The sequence below is a fragment of the Sebastes fasciatus genome, chromosome 17 (genome assembly GCF_043250625.1).
Source record: "Sebastes fasciatus isolate fSebFas1 chromosome 17, fSebFas1.pri, whole genome shotgun sequence".
Classification (NCBI taxonomy): Eukaryota; Metazoa; Chordata; class Actinopteri; order Perciformes; family Sebastidae; genus Sebastes; species Sebastes fasciatus.
The window spans coordinates 2,488,169-2,505,836 of NC_133811.1; the positions used below are offsets into that span (position 1 = coordinate 2,488,169).

At 42.4% G+C, this 17,668-nt stretch overlaps 2 protein-coding genes across 2 annotated transcripts in view; both read right to left on the bottom strand.

Annotated features, from left to right (window-relative positions):
* bmp8a (bone morphogenetic protein 8a) overlaps positions 1-6,627 on the bottom strand; it is a 20,863-nt gene extending 14,236 nt beyond the window's left edge. The window contains exon 1 of the mRNA XM_074612693.1: positions 5,085-6,627. Within this exon, the coding sequence (XP_074468794.1) occupies positions 5,085-5,640 (556 nt within the window). The 5' untranslated portion in view covers positions 5,641-6,627. The remainder of the gene's footprint in view (positions 1-5,084) is intronic.
* An 8,015-nt stretch (positions 6,628-14,642) lies between these two features.
* On the bottom strand, positions 14,643-17,668 carry LOC141753980 (microtubule-actin cross-linking factor 1, isoforms 6/7-like). The gene is made up of 2 exons (XM_074612713.1): positions 17,081-17,668; positions 14,643-15,400 (listed from the first exon to the last, which is right to left on the bottom strand). The coding sequence occupies exons 1-2, from the start codon at positions 17,211-17,213 to the stop codon at positions 15,153-15,155; spliced, it is 381 nt and encodes a 126-aa protein (XP_074468814.1). The 5' UTR covers positions 17,214-17,668; the 3' UTR covers positions 14,643-15,152.

Here is a 17,668-nt window from a genome sequence, read left to right on the forward strand (position 1 = left end):
ACTTAAGCAGGAATTTGAATGCACTTTTACTTGTAACAGAGTATTTTTACACTATAGTATTGCTACTTTTATTTAAGTCAAATATTTGCATAATCACTGCATACAAGTAAGAAAACTTCAATATGATGAATGACTATAATACTTTGTGTTGCATATAAGTTATATGCAAATACACAATTAGCTTGTAGTTATTAGATTTATTCTGTGTGATGTGTTTAGCTACGCTTCTGTGTAGAATTGATTATTCAAACGTTTTCACGACAAAATAAGAGCTTGACCATTTGAAAGGAAACACTGGTGTGCGTGCGCTGTGGGTCGCTGTCAAAGGCATGAGACGCCTTTGTTTACAACATGGTGGCGGTTTGGAGGATGAAATGCTATGTTTTTGGAGTGTTGACTGATAAATTCAAAGGTGCATTTTTTTAGAAGAGAATTTCGAAAAAGAAACCCATCATTTGCGATGATGATGATGATGGCAAGCTCATTAGAGAACCCAAGCACGGAGAGGAGATGATGTTTCCCATGGTAAACTGGGTGCAGATCACCATCCAATTCCAGAGGAGCCGGAGGAAGGAAGCCATTGAGAAGAGGATGTTTAGTTTTTATGCTCTGGCAGATAGGCATCAGTTAGGCTGGAACAAACACTCACACAGGATCTGGGTGGCGATGGTTAACAGTATTTCTTATATACTTAGGGAAGCAAATCATTATTTTCATTATCAATTAATCTGCTGTTGATTGATTGTCGAACAAACGGTCCAAATCCCAAAGATAATAAACCTCCAGTAGCCAGAATGTTTTTGGCATCATTGGGCAAAAATTCCATAATAACCTTTCAGCATATTGTAATTCAAGTGTTCGGAGAGAAAACTAGACTTCTGCACCTCCTCATGTCGCCTCTGTTTTCAGGCTTTAGAAAATCTAGCCTGTGACAGGAGACTTTGGCCAATCACAGGTCATTTCAGAGAGAGAGCGTTCTTCCGATCAAACGGTCAAACTAGGCAGCGCTGATCAAATATGAATCAATATTCTGTTAGAGAAAGTTTGCTCCGACTGGTGGGTGGTGCTTGGTATTTCTTCAACTGATCTCAACATGGCTGCCGGGTCACAAACTTTTTCATTTTACAGCTAAACAGTACACTACAAGATGTCTCTGAAAACATCTGAGGAGAGAAATAGGCATTGACGTAACATAAAATTGATTCATATTTGATCAGGGTTGCCTAGTTTGACCGTTTGGTCGAAGTTGGCGAGTGATTGACAGCCGGCTCTCATAGACGGCAGCTGGACAGCAGACTCCAGATCAGCTCTGATTGGTTGTTTTCGTCGGGTCTGTGAAATCTTGCAGATGCCATTAGGAGCACCGGAGGACACAGAGGAACATGATTTTTTCTGATTACCTGTCTCATGCTCTACTTCCAGGATATAGCAACTGTTTTATAAAAATTACTTTTGTTGCTTTAACTTTAATCTCAAATACAACAAAAAAGGGATATCCTCACATTTCAGAAGCTGGTATCAGATAATTTGGGGCTTTTTTTGCTTGAAAATGATTTAAAGATGAATCAGTAATCAAAATTGTAAATATTTTTCTGTCGATGGACTAATGGATTAATGGATTCAGCTCTATATAAATTAAGGACGCACCGATACCAGATCGGACAGCTGATCTCAACATAAACAAAAATACATGTGGATGATGGCGCAGGCTGAACGGAGAGGGAGGTCTGTGCTCTCCGAGTGCCATTCTAGTTTTAATAATAAATAACAATTCATACACTATCTATGTACTTATTTTTTAGGAAAGCAACATCCAAGTCAAACCTTATGTTGCCTTACACATGAAAGAATGATCCCAGTCACTTCTCCACAGTGAGGCATACAGCTTGTTAATTAAACGCTGGTATCTGATCGGTACTCGGTATCAGTCGATAACCAAAGCCCAAAGGCATTGCTATTGCTGTTGGGACTGAAAAGTTGCATGATCAGTGCATACTAGTATAAAGTATAAATTACTGAATAAACTACTTGTATAAATTACTGATTCCCTGCTTGGACTTTTTACTAATTATAGACCATGACACTAAAATTCACTGAATATGGACAATTAAATTAAATATACAGAATCAATTACTCCCTCTTGATAGGCACTATTATGAGATGTTTAAATGTTTGAGACCATTATGTTGTTATGTTTTTTTCCTTTTAGTCCTGTTCCTGAGAGAACTTGTATCTTCTCATTTGACTTGTGATTTTTTCATCAATCCCTGGCCTTTATCAATCATCGTACCCGAGATCTCCTCAGTGCTGGAAGGGTTCAGCGACGCCCAGCCCAGTTGGCCTACAGCAGCAGTGGAGCGAGGCTGCTGGATTTAGGAATGCTGGGTTGAAATGGAAACCTACCAATAAAGTTCAGCCATCCTGACATTGGTTTTAATCCTCTCTTTGGGGGTGAATGTTTATGGAAATTTGCAGAGCGGAGAAACTAAAATAGTAGCACCGACATGTCACTGTCAGTGTCATCAAGTTCACACATCCTCTCAGAGTTTACGGCCAAACCGTCAAGTCAAAAACTGCTCAGTCATCCAACACTGATGATGAAAAATGTTCTCTACTTAAAGTTAAAGGAACAGTTTCACATTTGAGGAAATACATTCATCCACTTACCGAGAATTTGATGAGAAGATTGATAACACTCAGTTAAATATAAAGCCACCGCCAGCAGCCGTTTAGCTTAGCATAGCATAAAGACTGGAAACAGGGGGAAAAGCTAGCCTGGTTCTGTATAATGGTAACAAAACATGCTCACCAGCTAAAGAGCACTAATTAACATGTTGTATTTGCTTTGTTTTATCTGTACAACAAAAGAAATGAGAAAACGACAATGCGTGATTTTTTTCTCTACAGATAGTCACTGCATATAGTATAGTATAACCCACCTTAACGTGTTATTTTTGCACAGATTTTTGTACATATTAAACCAAAGAGATATAACATGTTAATTAGTGATCTTTTGTTGTGCGGATAGGCTGATTTTGTTACCTTTAAACAGAGCCAGGCTAGCTGTTTCCCCCTAGTTTCCAGTCCTTATGCTAAGCTAAGCTAGCCTCCTGCTCCAGCTTCATATTAAACGTACAGATATGACAGCTGTAAAAATGTTCTCATCTCAACACACGGCAAGAAAGCATATTTCTCAAAATGTTAAACTATGCCTTGACGACATCCCTGCATACTTTTAATTTGGTGACATGACGTTACTAGTTGCTAGTTCAGCCTTTAAAGGGACTGTTTGTAACTTCTTTCACGTATAAATCAATCCGGGTCGGTGTCCCATGCGCGCTTGCGTGTGGCTACGCTGTTCAGACTCAGACTCCAACACAAATTACACAGAAGCACCAAAACCTCTTGGTTGTATCTAGTGAAGCCCGTCTGTTAAACAGTGTTGGCCGCGGTCGGAGGGCGCGGGGGAGACCGTAGCTTTGGTCTCCAGGACCGGAGTCTCTGCTGTACTCTGCTCCTCTGCCTGCTTGCCTTCACTCACACACCGCGCTCGTTCTCGCTCTCCTCCACTCTCACGTGCCTGCGCGCACACTACACACTGCAGAAGAGTTAGTTTAGCTCTGAGAATATCTAGTGAACGTTTGTGCAGAAATAACTGCTGCAGCTTCTCCAGACCAACAGAGGTTTCCCGTGTCTTGTGAAGTGACGGGGCTCCGCAGAGAGAAACGTTATCGTCTTCGACCAAAACTCCGGTGTCTCCTGTTCCCTCCGACCGCGGTCGGGAGGCTGAGGCAGGCAAAGCCAACACTAGGATCAGCATTGATTCATGGAGAGACCTTCGTCTGGTCAGCTAACATTACTGCCAAGCAGCTGAAATATAGAGTGATATTGTGCTTTTAGCTGATGTGTGTCGCTTCACTGTTTTGAGCGATGCTCGTTCATGTCTATGTAGAGCGAGCACAAGCTCGAGCAACAGGACGCTGACTTTAGTTGACTTAACGGCCACAGGTGTTGCTGTTAACAAGACATTTCTGATTCTTACAAACAGTCCCTTTAAAGTGTAACATTGGTATTTTTCAACCTGGACCCTATTTCCCCATGTGTTCGTGTCTAACTGACTAATAGCAACAACAATTTCTGAAGTATTGAGGGAGAGAGCTGTTGCCGGAAGGAATAGTGGAATACATCCATGGTGGAGTGCCAGCCGGACAGAGTTTGAGTTGTGTTGGAGTACAGAAAGCTTAGCTTAGTACGTGTTATCGAAAAGATTTTCAATGCCATGGCTGAATATATATATATAGATGATTTCCACAATGTGGATGAGGTCTTTCGATTGGACGCCCGCATTCATTAGAGCCAGAGTATACGGATATTCAGATTTCACGAGACTTCTCCTTGAGCGGGACTTGGACACAATAACAAACCAGATCAAGAGAAAGGTAAGAAAACGGATAAGCGGTTACGGATAATGAATGCATGAATGAATAATAAAAAGTAAAATATTTTAAGTTTTAAATTAGGCCTATTTTATCAACTGATTGATAGTAATTGAAAAAAAGGAAAAAGCTTTTTTATTAACTGACTGGAGGTTAAAGGGACTGTTTGTTAGAATCAGAAATTGCTTGTTGAGCTGCCCTCGCAGCTAGCTTCACGGCTGCCGGTTACAGTGTTCTCCCTCAATATTGGACCAATTTCAAAAATAGTTGTCCACATTAGTCACTTAGACCCAAACACAAAGAGGGTCCATGTTGGAAAATACTAAAGTTATCCTTCAACAATATATCATTTTAGAAACTCATTATAGGTTTTCTGTGTAAAATCTTAATCTGAACTACAGTTTACAGATAAATGCAGTAGAATAAAAAGTACAATATTTCCCTGTGAAATGTAGTGGAGTAGAAGTATCTTAATATGGAAGTACTCAAGTACTGTAATGTACAAGTACCTGTACAGTACTTGTACATTACAGTACTCGCATCCATCACTGTCCAGTTTTCCCTCATCCAAACCGATCCAATCACACCAGGAATGTAAACTGCATCACTTCCTGTGTGCCTCATCTACCCAACGGCAGGTTTACTCACCCAGGTTGACGAAGCTCATCACCGTGTCGGCCTCGCTGACCACCGTGCCCAGCGGCGGCGTGTATGTGCTGAGGGTCGGCAGGACCGCGTGGCTGACCTGAGCCAACCTTTCTGCCCCTCCAAACTTCCCCATTCCGGGTCCGGTTACAATTATTTCATTCCCTTCATCCTCCCCGTCAACCGACATGGCGTGGTACAGGTCCAGCATGAAGAGCGGTGCGGAGGAGGGCGGTCGTAGCGGCGGGTGGGGTCTGGGTCTCCCCGGCAGACCCAGGATGGACAGGATCTCCTTCTGCATCTCCTTCTTCTCGCGACCGCTGAGCCGCCTGAAGCTGGAGTGGACCAGGGCCTCGGCCTGCTGGCTCCACAGAGAGAGACAGAGCAGGAGCAGCAGGGGCAGCAGGAGCAGGGTCCTGTGGTGGAGGACAGGCCGGTGGGGTCTGGAGCTGGTCTGGGAGATGCTGCTGCTGCTGCTGCTGCTGCTGCTGCTGCTCATGTGCTGCTGTTTCATCTTGCTGCAAAGACAAGAGAAGCTGTGGGAGACGTCTGAGTCCATGGCTGTGGTTTGCTCTGGTTTCTTCTTCAAATCAAGATTTTTAATCTCGCAAATAATCTGCTTCTTCTTGACTTTATTCCGTTTATCTTCCCTCCAGTGTTTCCAGACTGACAAAACCACAGTGTTTTCTACTCGCTCCAGGTTTGTCCTTCTGTCTCAGACGGATGCTGCTTTATGCCTGATGTGTTTAGAGGAGAGCTGGCTGTGGATGGGACGTGTTTACCGCCTTAAACTGCCTCTGTTTATCTCTCCTTCCCCCCCCCTTTTGCCTTCCTCTCTCCCTCTTCTACCTTCTCTAATCTTGAAGAAAAAAAGAAACTCCTCACCCTCTGATCCACTTCTCCCTCACCTCTCAGTCGTGCAGCAGAAGAAACAGAGATAATGAGAGTGAGGGCATAATTACAAGCCTTTTCAATGTGTTTTGAATACAGACAAACTATGCCCCTGTGGAAGATCGGCCTACGCTTTGAAGTTGTAAACTTGGGAGGATGGAAAGCAATGCCCCAGAGATTGGAGTGAAATCTGAGAGCTGTGTCATCAGCTTTGCTCCCAATCCTCCATGGCCTCACGAGGAGATGGAAGTTCACACCTGCAGTGTGTCAATGTTCAACCAGATACCTCCTGAGAGTCATGTGCTGTGGAGCAGCAACCACTGCTGGAAGCTTTTATCCAGTCATCCTTGAGTACTTCATCATCCATTCAAGACCGCTCCCCACCCACACATCTCTGGGGTTCCAGATGTCTCTCTTAATCCAATTTATAAAAACGATAACTCCAGGAAATTGTTTCCTGATTGTAATCCTTGGGAGAGACGAGAGGTGCCTTCAAATGTGTGGCAGCTCATGTGTACACTCTCAGGAGCATGTAAAAGCAGAGCTGTGCAGCAGTGAGAGTGTATCCTGCGTATGAAGCTCAGAGAGCAGCTGTTTCAGAACCAGGAGGGAGTTTCCCTCCCAGCCTCCGCCTCTCGCCCTCTTTCAAGTCTTTAAACTTCTCTCTCCTGCTTACATCCCATCATCACCCCTCCCAGTGGTCTCTTTGGGAGACCTCATCTCTCTCTCTCTCTCTCTCTCTCTCTCTCTCTCTCTCTCTCTCTCTCTCTCTCTCTCTCTCTCTCTCTCTCTCTCTCTCTCTCTCTCTCTCTCTCTCCTTCTCTCTCTCTCTCTCTCTCTCTCCTTACCTCCTTTTCATCTTCTTATGACTGCTTCCTTTCATAGCTAGCCTACTCAACATTGAGTCTCAGGCGGCTTGGCGGGAAGTACGTCAAGTGGCCTGATGCCCCGTTTAATAGCAGCAATTCTCTACTTACATACAACTAGCGTAACAGATTGAAAGCCAAAAGTGGATTCAATTTCTCTACAGATGTCAAACTGTGTATACAGCACAGTTTGTGCTAAAGCAGTAACAAGTTATCAAACAAGTCCAAAATATAACTTAATCTATATATATATATATATTAATTAACTAATAAATAATACTGTTTGTTAAATCATTTAAATGGAGTGTAAAAAGAAATATAAATCTTTATATTTTTCCTTTAAAAGGGCCTGTTTGTAACTTCTTACACGTATAAATCATTGCGCTCGGGTGTGGCTACGCTGTTCAGACGAGACTCCAACACGAACTACACGGAAGCACCAAAACCTCTTGTTTGTATCTAGTGAAGCCCGTCTGTTAAACAGTGTTGGCCGCGTTTGGAGGACGCGGTGGAGACCGTAGCTTTGGTCTCCAGGACCAGAGTCTCTGCTGTACTCTGCTCCTCTGCCTGCCTTCACTCACACACCGCGCTCGTTCTCGCTCCACTCTCATGTGCATGCGTGCTCACTCCACACTGCAGAAGAGTTAGTTTAGCTCTGAGAATATCTAGTGAAAGTTACAGTGGACGTTTGTGCTGCTGCAGCTCCTCCAGACCAACAGAGGTTTCCCGTGTCTTGTGAAGTGACGGGGCTCCGCAGAGAGAAATGTTATCGTCTCCGACCAAAACTCCGGTGTCTCCCCTTTTCCCTCCGGCCGCGGTCGGGAGGCTGAGGCAGGAAAAGCCGACACTAGGATCAGCATTTGATTCATAGAGAGACCTTCGTCTGGTCAGCTAACATTACTGCCAAGCAGCTGAAATATAGAGTGATATTGTGCTTTTAGCTGACATGTGTCGCCTCACTGTTTTGAGCGATGCTCGTTCATGTCTATGTAGAGCGAGCACAAGAGAGAGCAACAGGACGCTGACTTTCGTTGACTTAACAACTTGACAGTTTTTTCCTGATGCTTAAATAAGAGCGCAGCGGTGGCCCGGTGCTGTCAGGAAGATCTTGCAACAGGTGTTGCTGTTAACAAGACATTTCTGATTCTTACAAACAGTCCCCTTAACCTCCAGTCAGTTAATAAAAAAGCTTTTTCCTTTTTTTCAATTACTACCAATCAGTTGATAAAATAGGCCTAATTTTAAACTTTATATATTTTACTTTTCATTATTAATTCATGCATTCATTATCTGTAACCGCTTATTCTATTCGGGGGGGGGGGGACCGTGGACAGGTCGCCAGACTATCACAGGGCTGACACAGAGACAGAGTCAACAATGAACCTAACCTGCATGTCTTTGGACTGTCGGAGGGAGCCAGAGAACCCGGAGAGAACCCACGCTAACACGGGGAGAACATGCTAACTCCACACAGAAGGGCACCACAAGCGACCCTCTAGCTGTGAGGCGACAGTGCTTACCACTGCACCACCGTGCAGCCCTACTTTTCATTAGCTCATTTTATTTTTCAATTCCTTAGTTTTCCTATTTTTGGAATCTTAGTACACTTAATAGAGGGCTCCAGGGATGACATATTTTTGTTGGCCAGCCAGGAAGTTAGCATCGCCGTGGTTCCCTCAACAAAAAGCCAATGAGATTGTTCCATTTGGTTTTGGATTATTGCAGAAAATCAGCTTTGTTGCAAACACATGTTGATACTGATACGTTTTGTTCAGCAAGATAATCTCCACTAATGAACACCACTTCTATGATTTTTGAAGTGTGAATTCAATCACCAGAAGTAAAAAGCTAACGTTAGGCTATAAACAAACTACACCACAGTCACATGAACGTGAGTATACGAGTCGGCATTTAGTAGTCTCATTCAGCCACTTGTTAGCAACCGCCTTTTTTAAGACACGTAAAGACTTCAAAATTCACGAGTTGGGTATTTATTGATGTATTTTATGTGGTAGAACAAAACGTTAAAATCTCTTCAGCTTGTGTTAACTACAGACCTGATTTCAGGCATCTAACTAAAAACCCATTGACTTCTGAGGGAACTGTGCTAACATGCTAAGTCATTTCAGGGTTTTAGGGCTCATTCCTGCACCACTCTATACTGAGAGCACTGTGTGGCTAGCTACTGTAGCTTAGCTGAAAGCTAGCACTCTCAGCTGCGCTAAAGCTAACATGCTTCATGAAAATAAACCACATATAGCTAGCTATACTAAGACCACTTAGAAATTATTTTTTTACATTGTGCGCAAAAATAAAATAAAATAATTGACTCTACAAAATGTTAAAGTTGACACCATGAAGTCAAAACTTATTTCCAAACAGACACATGAAGATTGTGATCATGTTCTGACCATATTAGCATAGTGTCTGCCAAGTTCTAATTAGCATTTACTTGCTAACTTTTTCAGCGTAAGCTTGCCAGCTAAACGCTCAATTTCCATTTGAGTTCTTTATTGATGAAGTTCTATGTAGCTGCAGGCCTATTGTCTGATAACCTTTTACTACCTTGTGTCAGTCCGTTTCAAGTACATTTACTCAAGTAGTAGCTACTGTAGGCTACTATTCTGAGGAAGGCTACTTACTTTACTTCGGTATTCCTATTTTATGCTACTTTATATTTCTACTCCACTATATAGGCTATTAGAGGGAAATATGACTTTATTTCTTATAAAGTCATATTTATATTTTTATTATAGAATGTTTTACTTCACTCCATTTATTAACTAGTAGGTCTAACTTTGCAGATTCAGATTAATACAAAATATAATTAACAAATTAATTACAGACCTAATGTATTAATGTTGATTGAGCAGCGGCAGTATATAGGCCTATCTCTTACCAGCTGAAACATTAAAGTGACATATAAATGCATCCGTAATTGTAATTCAATAATATATATGATTCTGAAATGGGCCATTCTGCATAATTAATACCTTTACTCATGATATTTTAAGTAGTTTTAATTCTAATACACTTTTACTCAAGTAAAGTTTTGAATGCAGAACTTTTACTTGTAACAAAGTATTTCTACACTGTAGTATTACTACTTTTACTTGAGTAAAAGATCTGATCTCTTCTTCCACCACTGGTTAAAGTTCTACAATCTTAACTCGTGCCGAAACAAAATGCAATACAGCAAATTAGAACTCCAAAGTAAGTCTGCCCCAAGCTGCCATTAAACACTCGGGGCAACCTTTGAACACTTCTACTATGAAGTGGCAGGTCTTGTGCTCCACCGTGTAACATCATTTCCTGTTGAGCCGTTCATTAGTTTACCGAGCTTGCTCTACAGCGAGTCTAACGCACACTCTCTGCATGTGTGTGTTTAAAGCAAAAGGCCTTGGAGGAGGGAAGAAATGACTCAAATATAGTAGTGAGGTTCAGCCCTGTGCCAGCCCGTGTTTGTGTACTCTGTTCTTCAAAGCGGCCTGGTACTTGTGGTTACTTTGAAAGGCATGAATAACACTGACCAAACCAAACTGACCGCGGTTCATTTTGTCCTGGCCGAAAGGGCGAGTCCCAAATGCCAGGAATTAACGCTCTGCCCATTTTTGTTTTTCTTTCCTCTGCACGTCTGCAACTTCAGGAGGTTTCGTCTGATAATGGCGAGTGGAGTGAGAGAAGATGAAGAGGAGGAGGTGAAAGAACAGAGAGGGAGTAAGTTAATGAGGAGTGAATCGAAGGGGAGCGGAGTGCCTTTGAAACCATATAAACCCAACTGAAAATGAAAAATGACATTCCTGAGTGGTGGAACAGAGCGAGGACTGTCATCAGAGAGGGAAGTCTGGGATGACGGATGGACTGCAGGGAGGACGGGCGTAGATGGATTGAGAGTGGACAGAAAATGAGTGTGTACACACAGCTGCAGAGGGTGGACTCGGACCTCATCATCTCCGGTGGAACCACCAAATAAACAGGACAAGGTTATTTTCAAATACTCCCTGTCTCACACAGACACTTAAACCGGGACAGTGAGACAGAGCTGGAGGGGAAATAGACGTTCAAATGATTAAAATGACTTTCAACCATCACCACCACCATCTCCCCCGTGTTTAAGTGAAGATCCGACGGGATGTGCTCTTATCTGGTACAGGATAATTACCTAGAAATGTCCGGCCACTTCCTCTGAGTCTGTGGTCTGCTGTCAGGCATGAGGGACTGCAGGCTGTAAACAAAATTACATCCATTTAGCTCGTTCCCATCTTTACAAATGATTTAGTTTTTACATTTTATTTATTCAGGGGGAGCTCAGGAACGCCCTGATCACACAGTTTCACACAGTTAAGCCTGGCACACACAGGGAACGTCAGGAGCGCGTGGCGGCTGCGTTACCTGTCGTTTTTTATTTTGGCTTCCGTGTTAACGGGTTAGAGCAGCCACACTCATCTAGAGAATAGAGGCGCGCGCGTCTCACAGCAACAACAGACAGTGAAGGTGATATATTGACTGTATATTAACATCATATCAGCAAGATTACTACAGTTTCGATGTCTATCTGTAGAATACAGTATGTTACGGAGATGAAAAAAAGTAAAGATTTATTTTTAAATCTACACTTCCTGCTTTCATTTAAAAATAAAAGACCTCAAGCGTTTTTTCTATGGAAAGAATTACTTCATTTGTTAACGCAAGGCTTTTATTCTGAAATATGAGCAGTCAGTGCTGTGGGACATGCAGTGACTTGGAGAGCTCCATGAATTGATAAAGTATGGGGTTTAAATCAACACTTCCTGCTTTCATTTCGAAATAAAAGCCCTCAAGCGTTTTTTCTGTGGACAGAATTCCTTCATTTGTTAACACAAGGCTTTTATTCTGAAATATGTGCCAGACAGTGTTGTAGAACATGCAGTGACTTGGAGAGCTCCATGAATGAATATAGTACGGAGTTTTAATTGTGGATTATTACTATTATTTACAAATTACCACACGTTTCTTAACTTTCTCGGTCTAAAATAAATATAAATAATAATGAAATGAAATGGCTATTAAATGGCAAACTCTATGTAGAAAGAAAGGGCTGCAACTGCAGCAGCAGAAACCATCAGACAAGCAACTGACACGCAGCTGGTGTGAACGTCCAACGCCACGCCACGCAGCCGCCACACGCTCCTGATGTTCCTGGTGTGTCTAGGGCTTTACGTATTCACACCTGGAAGCTGCACAGTACAACCACAGTCTGATCTGCAGGTCACTGAGCAACTCTATGAGGGAGGGGCAAGCGCTGCTTTTTCACTTTCCCCACCCAGATTTATCCTTTAGCCGGTCCGGGGGATTGAACCGCGACCTTCCGGTCTCAAGCTCGCTTCTCTAACCTTTATCCACCGCTGCCCAATGATGAACATAAGCACATAACCCATAAGCCCTACATAAAGACCAAGTCCTATGTAAGAATGATGTAGATACAACACTAAAAATTACAATACAACTAATTAAAATCATAAAAAATTGAATCATGCATAAATATATACGTAAAAAGATAATTAACAAGTCATGTCGGCAGTGATGCATGCACACAAACGTACACTTACAAAAAAACATATTATGCTGAAAATAGTTTTCACTCCAAGACATAAAACATGTCTAAAGAATGTATATGAACAATGTAAAAAAAACCTGAACTACACACATTTTTAAAGATGTTACATCTACCTCTACTAACACCAGCACTACTATTTAAAAAGCCAAATTGTGCTGCAAATCAAACAGACTTTTTTTTTATATATTCTAACAATGAAGAAATCCTTTAGACATAAATGACCAAACAATACTTGGCCCACATTCTCTCTTCTTAGCTATCAGACAATGATTTTGTCAATTAATCAATTAGTCATTTAGTTTATAAATTGTCCAAAAATTGGGAGAATCACAAGTTCCCAGAGCTCAAGTTGATGTATTGAAATAGCTTGTTTTTGTCTGATTAAATTGAAAAAAAATAAATAAATTCAACTTATCATCATAGCTGATGAATAAAATCAACATGTTAACATCTGAGAAGTTTTGGGAACTTTAACTTGAATTACTTAAACAATTAATAAATTATCAAAATATAATTTATGTTATTTTCTGTCAATTGACTGATCGATTATTCGACTAATCATTTCAGCTCTAATCTGACCCACAATTACATACAATTAAATACGTTCACACACTATTCATATTCACACAGATCCATAAATAATACAAAAAAATCAAAAACAAGAGTTTTACTGCAAGCATATTTTTAATACAAAAACAGAACAAAAAATTGTTTATAATTTTAGTTTTTTGTTTTACTTTTACACCACTGACTCCTAGTAACACCCCCCCTCCTTGTTCTCATCATCACACTGAGAGTAACACAGCATCAAAAGGTGGAGGACTCGTCTCCTGCGCCACAAATCCCCCCTCCCTCAGAGAGACAATAAATAAATAAAAATCACCTTAAGATGTCTTCTTTCTTACTGTAATTTCATTCGTTTTTCATAAACTTCATCTCTTACACTGAGATAACACAGAGACAACTCGGCCCCGTCAATGACGGGCATTTGAAAAAAAGCCTAGAGGAGGAGACGCTGGGGAGGGACATGAGGGAGGAAACCTGCTCTCATTGGTCCGCTCCGCCCAGGTCTCCTGTCATTCATATTTGTAGTTCTCTCTACACATGAAGGGCAAACCCCTTTGGTCATGGTCTGGGAATTGTAGTCATTAGCAAAAAAAACAAAACAAACAAGGCTGCCACCAGAATCAGCGACCTAGTGAGTAATGTAATGTTACAATGAAGTAGAAACACACACAAATAATGTCAAAGAGCGGAGCGGACATCTTTCCTTGGTACAAAAAAACACAATTTCTTTAACCATAATATTAAATCACTCTCCGCGAAAGGTGATATGACATGAAACTGAAAAATAAATAGATTTTTCTTTCAAGCTAAATAACAAAAGTACAACTGGATTATAAATTAACCAGAAAGCAACGAGAAGAAAAACAAAAAATGACATTCGCAAATTAAAATTTTTGCATACAGTGACTCAAGTCAATGACTTCTATTGTTTCCTGTAACAATGACACACGTCATACACACCACCATCTGTGTGTGTGTGTGAGAGTGTGTGTGTGTGCTGCTGGGTTGCTAAGGGCAACGCAGCTTCGACATTAAGGTGGAACTGCAGAGGAAGAGACAATTAGTGCATGCTGGTTGTCGAACATCGGGTTAGGTTACACATGTTGTATATTGTCAGTAATGTGCTGTTAGTTGAGTGTGTCACCATAAAAATAGTCCTTTCTATTGCCGGTTTGTGATTTTTGTGTGTTGGATTGTTACGCCGGCATGTGACAAAACCACACCGCCCTTTGCTGAAATGCACACACAAGGCTGATCTTAACGTTCCAGCGGTTGGGAGGAGTCTGCTCTGCGGTGTTTGAGTGTGTGAGTGTTTGCCCTCAGCTGCAGCAGCACCACCACCACCACCGTCACCACCACCGACCCTCCGAGTCGGAGGTTAGCCGGTGCGTGTGTATGTGTGTGTGCATGTCGGACAGCGTTTCCCGCCTCCTCACACACGTGGTGTCTGCTTCTTGCAGATCTGCTGAGGTGACCGTTTTTCTCGCCAACCAAGCGACATGGCAGTCGTTGCATATTTTCTTTTTAAACTCATCATTGAGGCATCTGGACCCACAAGCCAAAATAATGACCCACAATTCTTTCTTTTTCTTCTTTTTTTTCCCTGAATGTCATTTGGGCTTTTTTTTTTGTTTTCGTAGCCGTGGTGGTGGTGGTGGTGGTGGTGTGTTCCACTCCCTACCCCGCCTCTGTGTTCAGATGTGTGTGTCGGTGTGGTATAAAGCAGTAGCTCTGTCTGATCGGGACAGAAGAGTAGAAGTAAGGCAGCATCACGTCACGTCAGTTGGTGTTTGGTTCCACGCTGGTGGGGAACTTTTGAAAGACAAAGCAGGAGACTGGAAGGCAAAATGGGGTCGCTTCTTAAAGGGGAAAAGTCGGCATCGACCCCACAGATTCTGGCCTGGTACTGCCAGACCAGAACTCTACTCCTGTTGTGCACGTCTTCAGTTTGTTTATGGGACCGGGGGGAAGAGTGAGAAGGAGATTCACTCATCGTATCTCCTTCTTTCCCCTGGAAAATGTCAGTCATAGTGCACCACAAGCCCTACGGATGGACTTCAGACTGAAGAGTTGGTGCACTCCGATGTTAGCAGTCCACCCTCTGTGAACCGGAGGAGTAATGGTTCAGCTCCAGTTTCTCTGTGGCTGGACTTATTTCTTCGTAGACCCCAGGGTCTTTGGGCTGGGGGTCTTTTTGGAGATGGTGGGAATCTTGGAGGGTTTGGCCCCGCTACCGGGTCGTCGTGGGGTGTCCGAGGCGTCCGAGCAGACGGAGCGATTGTCCTGTAGCTCTGACCCGTCTGAGGCGTCGCTGCCGCGGCGGCTGCTGGCTCTGCTGCCCGCCCGGCTGCCGGCTCGGCTAGTCGGCCCGCTGGCTGTGGACGCCCCTCGCTTCGGATCTAGTAGGAAGACAGAACAAAAAGAGTTTAAAAGTATGTCTTGGTTTTGTCAAAGCAGAGCATTCATTTCTAATGAAAGACATATGGTTTTAAAGTTATTGCATCATTTTTTAGCCACGCTAGCGGCAGGGCTTTATGGGTGGTAATGTTGATCCATCACGTTGGTCCACACTGAAATATCTCCACAAATTTCAGATGAGATTTTGAATAGGCATTCATGGTCCCCAGAGGATGAATCCTATCCTTGATTTTGGTGAACCCCTGAGGCTATCTCACACAACCAGATATCTCAACATCTACTCGATAGAGTAGTACATTTTGTACAGACACCATGAGGTCCATATTTGTCGTTTTAAGTAAAATGTCTCGACAACTGTTGGATGGATTGCCATGAAATTTGAGTTGTTAGATGATTCTACAGTAGCACAATCATCTGGTCAAAATTAGAATTTGTTCAGTACATTGTTCTATGATCAAATACCTGCAAAACAAGTGGCATTCCTATCAACCTCAGAGGTACTTTGTGTTTAGCGCTAATTAACAAATGTTAGCATGCTAATGCACTAATCTAAGATGGTGAATATGGTTAAGTACAGCCTCACAGAGCTGCTAGCATGACTGTAGACTCTTAAGCCTCGGACACACCAGGAACGTCAGGAGCGCGTGGCAGCTGCGTGACGTGGTGGCTGAGTGATTCACGTGTCGGGCGTTCACACCAGCTGCATTTCAGCTGCGTTTCTGCTGCTGCTGTCAGCCCTTTCTTTCTACATAGAGTTTGCCTTTTAATGGCCATTTCATTTCATTTCATTATAAATATCATTTATATTTATTTTAGACAGCGAAAGGTTAAGAAACGTGTGGTAATTGTAAATAATAGTAATAATCCACAATTAAAACTCCATACTATATTCATTCATGGAGCTCTCCAAGTCACTGCATGTTCTAGAACACTGTCCGGCACATATTTCAGAATAAAAGCCTTGTGTTAACAAATGAAGGAATTCTGTCCACAGAAAAAAACGCTTGAGGGCTTTTATTTTGAAATGAAAGCAGGAAGTGTTGATTTAAAAATAAGTCTTTACTTTTTTTCATCTCCGTAACATATTCTACAGATAGACATTGAAACTGTAGTAATGTAGCTGATATGATGTTAATATACAGTCAATAGATCACCTTCACTGTCTGTTGTTGCTGTGAGACGCGCAGCACGTGTCAAAAATAGGCGAGACCTCTATTCTCTAGAAGAGACGCAGCTGAGATGCACGTTTGATTTGTGTCTCACGCGGGCAGTGTGGCTGCTCTAACCTGTTAACACGGACGGCGAAATAAAAAACAACAGGTAACGCAGCCGCCACGCACTCCTGAGCCACCCTCATAGAAGTGCTTTAAAGGATGCCCCACATGTTCTCAACAGGTCATTTCCAGCGCCACACGCTCCAAGCAGAAAATTCACTCTAACTGTTGCGTGCAGTTTCTGACTTTCACGGGAATGCACGACAGCGGGTTCTCGGACGTGCGCGTTCCCCAGACGTGCCCGCGGGGGCGAGGGCCCGTTCATCGCTGCTCGCAGCTTTAATTTTGTTTAATTTTATGGAGAATTAGCTCATAAAGTAAACATTTTTAATTTCCACCGACGTTCAGTGAACATAAAATGAGTCGACAGTGTGACCGTCGTCTCACCAGTTCGCGATGGTTTGCTGGAGTGCGTCGTTCCTCCGTTCTCTCCGGTTAGCGAGCCTCGGCTCGAGTGGAACGTCGGCCTCTTTAGTTTGGACCCGGACGTCGCCCCCTGCAGGAGAACACAGGAAAACATCAGCTGTGGAGAACTTGACTCTGGAGGTCACATGACTGATGTGCATCACATTAGACACGGACTCTACAAACACTACATCATCATATTACTCCAAAACAATCAAACAGCACGTCACAAACACATGGACACAACAAGTATCTAACAACAAATGAAAACTATACAAACAAAGACTTACTAACGTCTACAAATGATGAATCTCACTGGGTTTGTGTTATTCATTTTCTATATGAAAGAAGAGTAAATCATTGAACTCGGGCCGCAGATACTGATTTTTTTATTATTGATTAATCTGCTGATTGTTTTCTTGATTAATCATTTGTTCTATAAAATAGTGAAAAATGCTTGTTACAGTTTCCTAAAGTTTCTCAGGGTGACATCATCATTTTGTTTGCTTTAAACTAGGGCTGTCTCATATGATACTAGAAAACTTACGAATCCATCGGTACCAACCATGT